The following is a 13,018-nucleotide window of genomic DNA, read 5'->3' as shown; positions in this document are numbered from 1 at the left end:
TTCCACTATTCCAACACACCTATGACATCATTAGCACCGACCTAGATCTCATTGGTGTCTCGCTATGTCGTCAGCTTATACCACCTCTGCCAAAGCTCTCGAGGTCGCTCTAGACACCGATCAACTCGATCAAACATTCTAATCTCTGAGGCAAGCTGAGACAAGCTCAGCGGACTCCAAATGCTGAGCTTTCACAGAGAGCGCAGGATTACCGGAGTGCTTTTTCCGAGAGCAGGGCAGTTTTGACCAGCTTCACGATTGCGCGTCGCGGAGAGCACCGGGCTGACAACGGCATAGTTTGTTACGTTCTCATTTGAACTATTGAATTGACCGATTGCGATGGCCTATGACTATACACGTGTTACAAACACATATACACAATTCTATGCCTTCTTCTGAGTCGCCATGGCTTTCATCGTCTGCTGCTGCATCCTCTTCCCGCAGAACCACAAACAAAACGGAAACAGCGCGGTATTCAATGCGATCCAGCAAAAAATTATGCCCACATTCAGCCCCATCGTGTTCTTCGTTCCCAGCAAAATCGTTTTCAATGCATCACAAATATTTTTCACTGGAAACGCGTAGCCGAATTTATAAATCCCCGGCTGCAGCGCGATGGAGAAGAAACTTACGGAGACGTTCAAGATAACGATGAAAATGAGCCAGAAGCCCAACACGCGGGGATATATCGCGATCGTTACGAGGGCCAGGTTCTCTAGTGTGCCACCGAGGGCAACCATTCCGATATAGTTTATCATCCAATAAACAACAAACCCGGCGCGTCCGAACTTGATGCTGAAATCGACCTGGAACGCCAGCGAAATAAGAGAGTAGAACAGCGCCAGCAACAGATACGTCACAAGGGACGAGAGGAGTCGATACGCGACGTACTGGCCCATTTTCAAGTGCGGTGCGATCTTGGCGTGCACTGGCTGGAAGAAATTGAATTGGAAGAACGAGATGATGATGAGGTATATGATGCCGACTTGCAACACAGCAGTGAGAACGGGATTGCTGTATGGTCGCAGGTTATTCTGATACACGCTCGCCGGATCCGCAAGTATCTGTGGCGCGGCCGTCGCGATGTCTGAAAATGAGAGCGAGGCATCATCGGATACGTTGCGAATCACATCTGCCGCAAACGTGCGCGCGAAAGATTCACTGAGCCCTGTGAGCCACGGCACGATCAGACTGTACAAGGCAAACTCGCGGCCCTGTGGATACGCAAACTCAATCGCATAAATGCCCGAATAGTTCGCGTTTGTAGCCGGATCCTCAAGCGCGGACCGTAACGCGGTGGTCGCGTTCGCGGCAATGATGAACGCACCCCACGTATGCTCGTCGACAACCGCGTCGTATATTTCCTCGTACGAGTACTCAAAATCGCTGCCATTGCGCACTTCGAGGGTCATACTACCCGCTGCGACTGCAAACTCGTTCGCGATAGTGGTGAAGCGTGAGGCGACCCAGGAGTCGGTTGTGCCGTCAGACATGTCGATAACCCAGAAAGAGACGCGATCGAGGTAGTCCGCGCGGTGAAAGTAGGAACCCCAGTAGATCGACAGGAATCCCTGCGTGGTCAGCGCGTCGTATATACCTGTGACCAGATGAACATACCATGACGAGTGTACCCAGTAGCAACACCGAAGTGGCCATTTGCTTTATCGCGTCCATTCGCTGCTGCTTGATATTCTTGGAGAAATACCCATGCCGAACCGGCACACTAGGCGGCTGCTGTAGCGCACCCTGTCCTGCCTCGGTGGACGCAAGTGCGTCTTCATCTCGCACGACCTCGCCGCTGTCGCAGCTCTTTTCGTTGTCCTGTGACGGCGAGGTGCGTAGCGATAATGACCTTGGCGTACCGACCAAGTACTTGTTCGTATCTTCCTCGACCGTCAATGCGCGCGCAAGATTGTAATCGTCTTCGTCGTCCGCGGCGGCATCAAGGCCGGCGGTGAGGGAAGCCTGTGCCGGGGTATACTGCTGCGTGTGAGCGAGCGGTGCGTTGGTCTCGTTGTACGGCGTCGAAGTCCAAGCACCGTGCTCGTGGATATCCTCAGCGGCGGGAGCGTCAGTCATGGTGGTAGTGAATGACAGACAGATTGAAAGGCAAGCGGCGCGACGGGGGGTATGAGGGTATATATATACGACAATAACAAACAGTAGCTGACAGCACAGATCTGCTCTTCCGGACCGCGCCGCTCACTTCGTGCCGCTTCCGCCAGGGAACTCCGTTGATAGCCTCTTCTCGGGAAAGTTTCCCCTAGTATAGAGCCGTGTTATGGGTCTGTTCACGCTAAGGGTACGCGTTGTCGTGACTGCGTTGTGGGAAGATGCCGACGCCGGCGACGGAAGAGGCGAAGGCGCTCGGATCGGCCTTCTTAATGCCCGGTCGCCGATATCCTCCACCGGCCACTGCACGTCTTAGCCTCCGCCCTTCGCGCCGGCCACTTCACTGCACACCAAAGATCGAAGATAACCAATTAACCATTACATTACCGCCGAATACCAATGTGAATGCTCTATACCTGTATACTATATCCCCTACACCTTATTGATGCCCTCCTCCCGCTTCTGTTCCGCCGCCTCCGCCGCGGCAGCCTTCATCGCCTCCTTCGCCTTCTTTTTCTGAATCATCGTCGCGCACAACCACAAGCAAACCGGAAAGAACGCCGTATTCACCGCAATCCAGCAAAATATCACCCCCACATTCAACCCCATCGTGTTCTTTGTTCCCAGCAAAATCGTCTTCAACGCGTCGCACACGTGCTTGATGGGGAAGGCGTAGCCATATTTATAGATCCCGGGCATGAGCGGGATGGAGTAGAAAGCGACGGAGACATTGGAAATCACGATGAAGATGAGCCAGAAGCCAACCAAGGGAGGTGCAACGGCGATGAAGATAAGCGCCACGTTCTCCAGCGCGCCGCCGACGGCCGACATCCCAATGAAGTTGATCATCCAGTACACCACAAAGCCCGCACGTCCGAAAGTAACCGTGAAATCCACCTGAAACGCGAGCGAAATGAGCGAGTAAAAGAGCGATAACACGAAATACATCACGAAGGAGGCGACGAGTCTATAGATGATGTACTGCGGGAGCTTCAAATGCGGCGCCAGTGCCATGTGCACAGGCTGGAAGAAATTGAACTGGAAAAACGAGATGATGATCAAGTAAATAATTCCGACCTGCAGCACGGCGACAAAAATCGGGTTACTGAACGGTCGCAGGTTGTTCTCGTACACACTGGCAGGCGCGGAGAGCACATTCGGCGCGGTGCTCGCGAGTTCTGCAAATGCGGTCGCGTTCCCCGCCGCAGCAGTCCTGATCAGGTCTCCCGCAAACGTTTGCTGAAATTCCACCGCAAGCGCGTTGACCCATGGAATCACCGCCGAATACAAACTGTACTCCCGTCCTTGGGGGTACGCAAACTCTATGGCATAGGCACCAGTGTAATTCGTCGCCGCCTCGCCGCCATCCAACGCAGATCGCAACGCTGTTGTCGCGTTGCTCGCGACGATAAATGCGCCCCACGTTTGCTGGTCCACGACCGCGTCGTAGATGGTTTCATAGGAGTACCCGAAGTCGCTCGCGTTGCGTTGTTCGAGTTGCATTGAGCCGGCTGCTGTCGCGAAGGCAGAGGAGATGGAGACGAATGCGGGACCAACTTCTGCGTCGCTCGCGTCGTCCATGTTGATTACCCAGAAGGAAACGCGGTTGTAGTACTTCGTGCGGTTGAAGTAAGAGCCCCAGTAGAGCGACAAAATGCCCTGCCACCATTAACACTCGCGCTTATCAACGCAATGCAGGTGTAACTCACAATGACCAACGTGCCGAGCAACAGGGCCGACTGCACCATCTGTCGCATCGCCATCTTCCGATGCTGCCGTATTCCTTTCGAAAAGAACCCATGCCGTACAATCGCCGTGGGCTGGCGCTGCAACCTGGGTCTCGCCATATCGACCCCCTTCTCGTCCGAAACAACATTGCTCTCGGCCTCCGCTTCTTCCTCCTCGGGAATCGCAATCTCAGCGTGCTCAGCGTCGACGAAGGGGTACGCTGTACGCTCGTCGTCGTCGGCGATGGTGTCGCCGTCGACGGAGACAGAGTTCACGCGCGAACTGCGACCTTGCGCAAGGGGCTCCGAGTGGTAGTACCGGGCGCTCTCTTCACCTCTTGACACAGTCCGCGCGAATCCGTTTTCCTCGGCATGCGAAATCGTGCGGGCTAGCAGCCCTGAAAAGGTGCGCGTGGGCATCAGTGGCGGCTGTCCCGCCTCAGTGGAGGTGCTCGCCGCCGTGAGCGGGGTGAAGTCTTCCGGTGCGGTAGCCATTGCGTGTGCTGGTGATGTGGATACCACTGCAGAGCCGCCATCACAGGCCTTATATACGGTGCCCCGCCCCAATACCGGCTCTCGCCGGCCAACGACAACTCCGGCGGTGCGGCGTAATTGAGAAAAGCTTCGCGGCCACGAACAGTCAATTTGACGTCACACTGCGCCGCACGCCGACCCCTGCCAACCAATCGCGACTCTGCAGCCTTGGATATGACGTCATTGTGCGTCACAATTGCTTTGTTCTGCGGTTTGTGGTGCTCAGTCCCGGAGTCAACATCACGGCTCGGCAAAATTCTCGCCGACACCGACCGTCGACGTCACACTCCTGCCTCTGACGCTCCGCGCACCGTCCTCCGTCATCACATTATTTGCTACTCCGATCAAAATACTCGGCGCCCCGGACATTTCCTCAGACACTGACTGATAAGATGAAACCTTGACAAAGGCGTCGTTCTCGAAGCTCTTTGAAACAGCTCAATAATCAATTACACAAAACACTAAATCCAACACTCCTTCCCGCGGGCTCGGCACTGCCGTCTATACTACTCTACATCTTCTCCCCCGCGCGGAAGTGATAGTCCACATCCTCCCACTCCTCAAAAAAAGCCTGGAAGATCTTCACCCCAAGCATCACATCCTTGCTCCCGGTGCACGCGCGGATAGAGTGCATCGCAAGCTGCGGAATGCCCATGTCAATCGACCTGCACCCCATAGATGAGGACAACATTGGTCCAACCGTCCCGCCGGAGCGGGAATCGTTGCGGATCTGGAAGTACTGCAGTGTGTTATTCGATCGTCGCGCGATTTCCTCCATGAAGGCGATTGATTCCGCATCGGACGTCATGTGCCCGTTGGGATCGCATGCAACTGCGACACCGACGTTCAGGTGCGGCATGTGATATTGCATGTAGGAGTACATGAAGTTCGGGTTCACAGCGTGCAACACGTCCGCCGAGACAAGAAACGAGTTCGCGTATGTCTGCTGCATTGTCGCGCCGGTGCCGAGCGCATCCACAACACGCGAGATGCAACCCTCCAGCAACCCGCCCCGCGCGCCCTGGCGGAGTAGAGATCCAATCTCCTCATCATCAAACAGCGCCACAACCGCCATTCCGCTGCCCGTCACCGCGAACTCGTCACAAGTGTTAAGCAACCCGTTCACCGCCGCGAACGCGCAAATCTTGTCGTCGATACGAGGGCAAAACAAAAGCTCCTTGTCTAGGCCGCCCACCGTACCTTTCTGCGTGTCAAAGAGCTCCAAATCGCAATTCAACATTGCCTTAACTGGCACGCCCAATTCTCCCGCGATCAGCCGGAGCAGGCGAATGTTATGCCGTCCGGCGAGTGGCGCTCCGATTTCCTCCGGCCGCAGCTCGTTCTCCGCGGGATCATCTGGCTCGAGACCGATGATGGGAGTGGTGTTTGTTTCCGCGTTGAATGGACCGGCCGCGTCGGTGCCGAAATGCGGGGCGAGCGTCGGGATGCGCGCGATGGGGTACGGGATTGTGAAGAGCTTTGTCTGGATCACACCCGTATCCGCCTGCTTGACAACAACGCGACCAGATACGCCGAGGTCACGATCCCACCAAGTCGACGACATTGCGCCAGCGTACGGCGCGGCGCCGAGCTGCGTGTACCCCTCGACGGACACCTTCTTCGAAATCGGCTTCACCTTCGCCGTCAACGCATCAATATGGCACGCCACCATTCCCGCGCCGTTTCCTCCCACATAATTCCCCCCGACAACAAACGCGACAAGAGACGAGCCGTTCCGGGTGGTAAAGTACTTCCCACCTTTCGTCAGCTTATTCGTCCACGACACGCGCTCGGACAGGTAAGTGAAGCCCGCCTTTGTGAATTCGTCGGCGAAAAAGGAGGCCGCATGGTAGGTGGTTGGGTTCTCATAGATAAAGTCGATGAACTTGGAGGTGTACGGGTCGATAGGCATCGCGGCGCTCGATGGCGCGCGCGCAGTCACGCGCTCGGGCTGCGGGTATGCGTAGGACGTGTTCTGCTCGACCGGGGGCATCACGTTCGCAGCCAAACCCGGGAATTGCTGCTGCGCCGCGGCAGTGGGAGCAGGTGCCGGGACAGCGCGCTGTGGTGCGGTCACAGGGATCGCGATTGCGGCGGCGCGGAGGTCGGCGTAGTTGAACGGTTGCGGCTGCGGCTCGTTCCCACCGGCGGAGCGGTAAGCTGTTGGAACGCGCATTGTCGGGGAATGAGTGTGTGCGGTGGACTAGAACGGTGTGCTCACGAGGCCGGATGTGGTGCTTCGCGATGACGAGGGTCGACATGCCGGTGCGCCGCGATAAGCATCGACACGCATTCCGCGCTGCGCTTGTGCCTTAACTGCACCACTCTTCTAGGTCAGCACTCGCGCAAGCTTCCCCATCCTTTGTTCCATCAAATGTCATCAAGCATTTCATTACGACGTTCCCTTTTCTAATTCACATAATCCTCAAATGCAGACAAACAGATGCAGCTTTAAAACACGATGCAAGAACACAGTAGAGGCAAAGGTAATGGATACAGTGTGTGTCAGGTGTATGTACAAAGTTGTGCCGCTCATGGACATCGAGCAACGTCGCCAGCCTGCGTCGCTGTCGCCGGCGTCGCAGGGGTGGGTGGCGTTGCAAGCGCCGGAACAGCGGCCACGACCTCCTCCGCGTCTGGTACTTCCTCCAGGTTAATCGCGGCGTCGGAACTCATCCCTAGCGCGCTCCCACTCCATAAATGCTGCGGCCGCATCATCTTTTTGCTCAAATAGTACAACCCACACGGATTGCACAGCCATAGATCCTCAAATTTGTTGTTCGCCGTCATCGCGCGCGTGCGGCGCCATGTGGGCGTTTTGATGTCCCCGCAGTTTTCGCAGTACCGCGGGACTTTGCCGGCCGTGATGTGTTCCACGAGCGACGAGTGCATGCGCTGTTTGATCCGTTCCAGCCGGGACTTTTTGGATGGTGGTGCAGGAATGTCGTCATCGAGGGCGGCTGCGCCGTCGGGTTTCTTCCGTTTGGCTAGTGTCGGAAGCGCAGAATCGGTGGCGGCTGGCACTGGGGTGGGCGCTGCAGGCGTCCCTGCGACGAGTGAAGCCGCGGTTGCAGGCGTGCCGGCGAGGGACTCTTCGGGGGTTAGTTGTTCGCTGTTGTTGCTGTCGTCCTCCGAATCAACTTCGAATGTGCACATCGCATTCGGTGGGAGTACGAGCCCTTGTTTCTTACTCGCATCGGGCGCATCAACAGTCGGGCTAGTCGCGGGCGTTCCGTTGCTCACCTGCGCAAACCGTGGGGATGAGAGGGCAGAGAGCAGCAAGCTCGACGACGACACATTATGCTCTTCCTGCAACAACGCAAACTCGGCCGCCTTTTCTGCGGACTCAACGTCGTCCATTGTAAGAGGCTCGATTGCCTCCGTGCTCGGCATGCCGATGATTTCTTCATCCGTGTCGAAGGTGTAAAAGTCGCGAACAAAGTCCGTCGTCGCAGTGCGCAAAAACGCAGACGCGTCGAGGTCCGCGCCGAGGTCGGCGATGAGTAGGTCGTCAAAATCGGCGGGGACGGCAGGCGTCACGCCTGTGCCCGGTGATTGTCCACTCCGGGACTGTGATGAGCCTGGAATAGGTGACAAGCCAAGTGTCCACGATTTGGGAAAATTGTCGACGGCAACCGCAGGAAACGTGGGCGGTGATGATGCGAGGTGTTGTTGTGCGGGGGATTCGTACGGCGACTCGTTGTTCGACCCGGGCGATGAGGAATTGCCGCCGGTGGTGACCGTGTTTGGCTTTTGTTGTTGCTGGTGCAAAGGTTGCAGCGGCCTGCGGTTAGTGACGGTGTCGTCAGGCGTCATGCCGCCCTCGTCCGAAACCGCAAGTGGAGTCGCGCGCGATGCCGACGCGCGGGGTTTCCGTGGCCGCACACTTGACGCGCGTGGTTTGCGCACGTTCACATTGAGCGCCGGTGCTGACAAATCCTCCAGCGGGCCTCTTGCTTTCTGCGCGGTGTCAGTGGATGAGCAGCACGATGGCGTACGGCACATACCTTGGTCGTGCTGCGTGCTCGCGACTTTGCCGAGCCGCTGATGCATGCTGTCGCGACGTCAACGGACGATAACTGCGGTAGCCCGAAGAACGCGTCAAAGTCGTCTTGCTGTGTCTTCAACGCGTCCGCTGTGGTGGTAGCGTCACGCGCGGCGTACGCGGGCGCGGTAAGGAGGGCCACGAGTGCGGGGTTTGCCGTGATAAAGGAGGACCACGCCGACGCGTCAAAGGATGACTGCAGCAGCTTGGCGAGGCGCACGTAGAGTTGCATTGAGCGAAGGAAGCGGGTGTGCGATGCGCCGGGGACCTGACTTGTTAGCAGTAGGACGCAATGACAACAACAAGAACACGGACCGGCGACAGGCGGAGCTTGACTTCGAGCGTCTCGTGCGCGTTGGCGTGGAACATGTTGATGAGATTTGAAAACACGCGTCCGCAAACAAACTGCTGGCGCGCGTCGTCGTCATCGTCGTCGTCGGCGAGCACAACGACCTGGCCAGTGTTGTTGTTGTTGTTGTTGTTGCTCGCCGCGTTCGGCGCCGCGGGTGACGCGAGGGTCCACGAAAACAGACCGTGGCCGACAAGCGGCTGCTCTTGTTCCGAGAAATCGACGGTATAGACGACGTAGTCCATATCTGCGGATAGCAGCTCCGGCGACGCCTGCGCGACGGCGGCGAGACAGGCGTGCAGATCAATCACGCCGAGGTCGTTGCCCGGCGTGGTGGGGTGCACGCGGACGGGGTAGGTGGACTGGGTGCGCGCGAGACATGTCGTCTTCTGTTCGTTGTCGAAGGTGTAGAGGACCTTGACTATACGGACTTAGCAGTGACAGGGCGAGAGGGGAGGAGGGGACGTACGGCGCATGGGACGCGTGGAGGGCTGAGTGACGCGGAGCGAGGACGCGTCGAGAGACGACATCGCGACGCGTCGCGTGAGAGAGACGCGGGACGAGAGGGAGAGGGGACACAACAAGCGAGACCACACGCACGACGAGAGCGAAGAAAGCGGGAGAAGAATTCGAGAGGCGTGTAGGGTGGGGTGTTGTGGTGATGGGAGTATAACAGACGCGAAGTGAAGAAGAAGAAGGCGCGTCGAGGTGGGACAAACGACGGCCGCCAGAACACGTGCGTGCTGGCTGTTTACCCGGTGCCGCATTCACGCGTCCTCGCGCGTCGCTGTGCGGCCCGCGTGTTCAGCGCCAGCTGCGCATGCAGTCTACGCGCGAGATCCGTCTGCGGCCCGCATTGTCTACTGCGCCGTCTGCAGGCCGCAGTCATGGCAGAGCAGCCGGGCGGACGAAGCGCTGTGAGACCGGCGAATGGAGAGGAACGACGACGACTCCCCCTCAGGGTCGCCGACGGGGGGTTGCGTACCTGGGTTAGGGCGCCAAGCCCTACCCTAACCCGACCTGCGCGAGTAGTCTGCAGAACAAACATCGCGTCTGCACCTCCGTCCATCCACGATCCGCCACCTCTCCGCACGCACACGCGCGCATACACACACATGGCGTAAGCATCCGCGGTCGTCCTACCACGGGAGCAGCACACTGACGCACAGCAGAGAATTCGTGAACCGGGCGCGCGGCGAGCTGACCGAGCTGGAGCTGGCCAAGCTCGAGGAGTACGAGTTTTCGAACGGCCCGCTGTCGGTGCTGCAGGCTGCGGTGAAGAACCAGTCGCAGGTGCTGATCTCCTGCCGCAACAACAAGAAGCTGCTGGCCCGCGTGAAGGCGTTTGACCGCCACTCGAACATGGTGCTGGAGAACGTGAAGGAGGTGAGCACCCACACGCCGTGGCAGCGAGCGCAGCGCACCAAGACTAATGAGACTAGATGTGGACGGAACGGCCGCGCAACGGCAAGGGCAAGAAGGGCCGCGCAGTGAACAAGGACCGCTTTATTTCCAAGATGTTTCTGCGGGGGGACACGGTGATTCTGGTGCTGCGGAGCGCGGCGTAGTGTATACTAAAGTGGAAATGGATGCACATGATTCGCGGCGTCTTGGGTGCAAGCGCACGCGCGGGGCGCCGGCAAACATGCCCGAAATGGCGGGGCCGGTTGCAAGCCCGGTTCAGCGCGGGGACGCCAGAGGCGAAGACATCGGCGAAGACACGCGATGCGCTGCCGGAATGGACACTGCGAGGCGGGGTACGCGCCGGCGGAGAGGCAGAAGAGGGGTAATCCGCTCCGCGGCTTCTCCCTCGCCTCGCGTCGGCGATCTCCCAGGACGGGCGGAGCAGCACCGCGTCCTCGCGGCCCTCTTCTCTGCGCTGCTCTGTGCTGCGCTGCGCTGCACCCCGCCTGCGCCCGCCGCTGTCGCGGCCGCGCGCGGACGTGGCCCGCTGTCGTGCGCAGGCGGCGGTCTGCAGCGGCGGCCGTGTGGAGGCACGGTGGCGCCGCAGACGGAGGCGGTTCCGGCGCGCGCGCGGCCGGCGCGGCATATAGCCAGCCCGCCGGAGCAGAGGAGCGTTCCCCCCTTGAGCGCGCCTGCCCCGGGGCCACTGAGCGGGCGCTGCCCTGGCGCTGCCCTGGCGCGGGCGCTGCGCCGGCCTTTACAGCCGGCATCGCCTCTTCTGGCCGAAGACGAGAGGCGCGGAGGAGCAGCGTCCCCCGCGGGGCCGAACCGGTTCGGCCCCAGGCGCAACCCCCGAACCAGCGCTGGGCCGGCGCGTTGCTGCTTCACGCGTTTATCTGCCTCGCCGTCCGCCGCTCTCGTTCTCTTCTCTCCTCACCCGGTGCTCTGCTCGTAACTGCCGGCCCCGTCTCGCCGCGCTCCCTCCTCCTCCGTCCCGCGTCCCCGACCGCTGCCCCCCTCCCCATGGCCGCCTACCTCCGTGCCGCCCGGCGCCCCGCCGCGCTGCCTTCGTCCGCGCTCGCGCTCCGCCTCCGCGGCGCCGCGCGCGCCGCTGCGCGCGCCGAGTCCACCGCCGCCGCGCCGCCGCCCGCTGCCGCTCCGAAGAAGAGCGGCTTCAAGCGTGCGTCGACGCTGCTGTGGCGCCTCACGTACGGCTCCGCCTTCCTCTCCGTCGGCTGGCTCGGCTACCACATCTACGACGGCCGCCACCCGGCCGACCAGCTTCCTCCCGATCCCACCAAGAAGTCGCTCGTCGTGCTCGGGTCTGGCTGGGGCGCGGTGTCGCTCCTCAAGAAGCTGGACACCGAGAACTACAACGTCATCGTGGTGTCTCCGCGCAACTTTTTCCTCTTCACGCCCCTCCTGCCGTCGTGCACCACAGGCACCATCGAGCACCGGTCCATCATGGAGCCTCTGCGCCACATCCTCCGCCACAAGAAGGCGTCTGTGACCTTCTACGAGGCGGAGGCCACCTCAATTGACCCTGCGACGCGCACGCTGACGCTGCGCGACAACTCCGAGGTCAAGGCGGACATCACCGAGACCACGCTGCCCTTCGACTACCTCGTGATCGGCGTGGGTGCGCAGAACACCACCTTCGGCATCCCCGGCGTCCAGGAGAACGCGTGCTTCCTCAAGGAGATCGCCGACGCGCAGAAGATCCGCACCCGCATCATGGACTGCATTGAGACCGCCACATTCAAGGACCAGACCCCCGAGGAGCGCAAGCGTCTCCTCCACATGGTCGTCGTCGGCGGCGGCCCCACCGGCGTCGAGTTCGCGGGCGAGCTCCAGGACTTCTTTGAGGAAGACCTGCGCAAGTGGGTTCCCGAGATCGAGCCGGATTTCCATGTGTCCTTGGTTGAGGCGCTTCCCAACGTGCTCCCCATGTTCTCCAAGGAGCTGATCAACTACACCGAGCGCACGTTCAAGGACGAGAAGATTGACATCCACACTAAGACCATGGTCAAGAAGGTTACCGAGAAGTCTATTTTCGCTGAGGTCTCGCGCGCAGACGGCACCAAGGAGATGGTCGAGATGCCGTACGGTCTGCTCGTCTGGGCCACCGGCAACGCCCCTCGGCCGGTCGTGCGCGATTTCATGTCCAAGGTCCCCGAGCAGGCCAAGGCCCGCCGTGGTCTCGAGGTCAACGACTATTTGGTTGTGAACGGTGTCGAGGGCATCTGGGCGCTTGGCGACTGCGCTGCCACCAAGTATGCTCCCACTGCACAGGTCGCCACCCAGCAGGGCGCCTATCTTGCGCGGTTGTTCAACACCCTCGCCAAGACGCAGGCGCTGGAGGAGGACATTGCGCATCTGGAGGAGCTTGGGAATGCGTCCGCGCTGCCCGAGGACAAGAAGACGATCGCGGCCGAGATCGAGAACAAGGCCAAGTCGCTGCGGCGCACCAAGCGGCTGATGCCGTTCCAGTACACGCACCAGGGATCGCTGGCCTACATTGGCTCCGACAAGGCCATTGCGGATCTGTCGTTTGGTGACGGCAACAACCTCACCTCCTCCGGCCAGATGACGTACCTGTTCTGGCGGTCGGCTTACGTGTCGATGGTGTTCAGCACACGCAACAAGTTGCTCGTGGTAATGGACTGGCTGAAGGTTAAGATGTTTGGGCGGGACGTGTCGCGGGAGTAGGCTTATAGATTTGCTTAATTCATACTATCACTACATAGCTCCACGACCCATGACCTGCATGATTACCCCAAGGGGCCTGAACGAGGGACCTCGGCAAGAGTCGGAGACACGCGCCGAGTTCTCCCTTCATCCGCCGGA

General features: G+C 59.6%; 6 protein-coding genes across 6 annotated transcripts; 2 read left to right on the top strand and 4 right to left on the bottom strand.

Annotated features, from left to right (window-relative positions):
• Positions 1 to 296: 296 nt before the first annotated feature.
• Positions 297 to 2,467, bottom strand: V1518DRAFT_423389 (uncharacterized protein). The gene is made up of 2 exons (XM_066905679.1): positions 1,618 to 2,467; positions 297 to 1,571 (listed from the first exon to the last, which is right to left on the bottom strand). The coding sequence occupies exons 1-2, from the start codon at positions 2,077 to 2,079 to the stop codon at positions 384 to 386; spliced, it is 1,650 nt and encodes a 549-aa protein (XP_066757127.1). The 5' UTR covers positions 2,080 to 2,467; the 3' UTR covers positions 297 to 383.
• Positions 2,468 to 4,433, bottom strand: V1518DRAFT_423386 (uncharacterized protein). The gene is made up of 2 exons (XM_066905678.1): positions 3,822 to 4,433; positions 2,468 to 3,771 (listed from the first exon to the last, which is right to left on the bottom strand). The coding sequence occupies exons 1-2, from the start codon at positions 4,332 to 4,334 to the stop codon at positions 2,545 to 2,547; spliced, it is 1,740 nt and encodes a 579-aa protein (XP_066757126.1). The 5' UTR covers positions 4,335 to 4,433; the 3' UTR covers positions 2,468 to 2,544.
• A 138-nt stretch (positions 4,434 to 4,571) lies between these two features.
• On the bottom strand, positions 4,572 to 6,611 carry V1518DRAFT_423384 (aminopeptidase I zinc metalloprotease-domain-containing protein). The gene has a single exon (XM_066905677.1). It carries the CDS (start codon positions 6,547 to 6,549, stop codon positions 4,885 to 4,887), a length of 1,665 nt encoding a protein of 554 aa, XP_066757125.1. The 5' UTR covers positions 6,550 to 6,611; the 3' UTR covers positions 4,572 to 4,884.
• A 679-nt stretch (positions 6,612 to 7,290) lies between these two features.
• On the bottom strand, positions 7,291 to 9,818 carry V1518DRAFT_137139 (uncharacterized protein). The gene is made up of 5 exons (XM_066900739.1): positions 9,237 to 9,818; positions 8,734 to 9,188; positions 8,381 to 8,686; positions 7,617 to 8,333; positions 7,291 to 7,552 (listed from the first exon to the last, which is right to left on the bottom strand). Exons 1-5 carry the CDS (start codon positions 9,532 to 9,534, stop codon positions 7,475 to 7,477), a joined length of 1,854 nt encoding a protein of 617 aa, XP_066757124.1. The 5' UTR covers positions 9,535 to 9,818; the 3' UTR covers positions 7,291 to 7,474.
• V1518DRAFT_423376 (uncharacterized protein) lies at positions 9,808 to 10,423 on the top strand. The gene is made up of 3 exons (XM_066905676.1): positions 9,808 to 9,887; positions 9,940 to 10,153; positions 10,210 to 10,423. The coding sequence occupies exons 1-3, from the start codon at positions 9,883 to 9,885 to the stop codon at positions 10,333 to 10,335; spliced, it is 345 nt and encodes a 114-aa protein (XP_066757123.1). The 5' UTR covers positions 9,808 to 9,882; the 3' UTR covers positions 10,336 to 10,423.
• Positions 10,424 to 10,989: 566 nt separating this feature from the next.
• V1518DRAFT_423374 (uncharacterized protein) lies at positions 10,990 to 12,917 on the top strand. Its single transcript, XM_066905675.1, has one exon. It carries the CDS (start codon positions 11,195 to 11,197, stop codon positions 12,878 to 12,880), a length of 1,686 nt encoding a protein of 561 aa, XP_066757122.1. The 5' UTR covers positions 10,990 to 11,194; the 3' UTR covers positions 12,881 to 12,917.
• The last annotated feature ends 101 nt before the right edge of the window (positions 12,918 to 13,018 follow it).

The sequence above is a fragment of the Limtongia smithiae genome (assembly GCF_038497785.1).
Source record: "Limtongia smithiae strain NRRL Y-17922 unplaced genomic scaffold V1518scaffold_17, whole genome shotgun sequence".
NCBI classification, from domain to species: domain Eukaryota; kingdom Fungi; phylum Ascomycota; class Lipomycetes; order Lipomycetales; family Lipomycetaceae; genus Limtongia; species Limtongia smithiae.
Note: the sequence above shows the minus strand (reverse complement) of the source record. Positions and strands in the feature narration are given on the sequence as shown.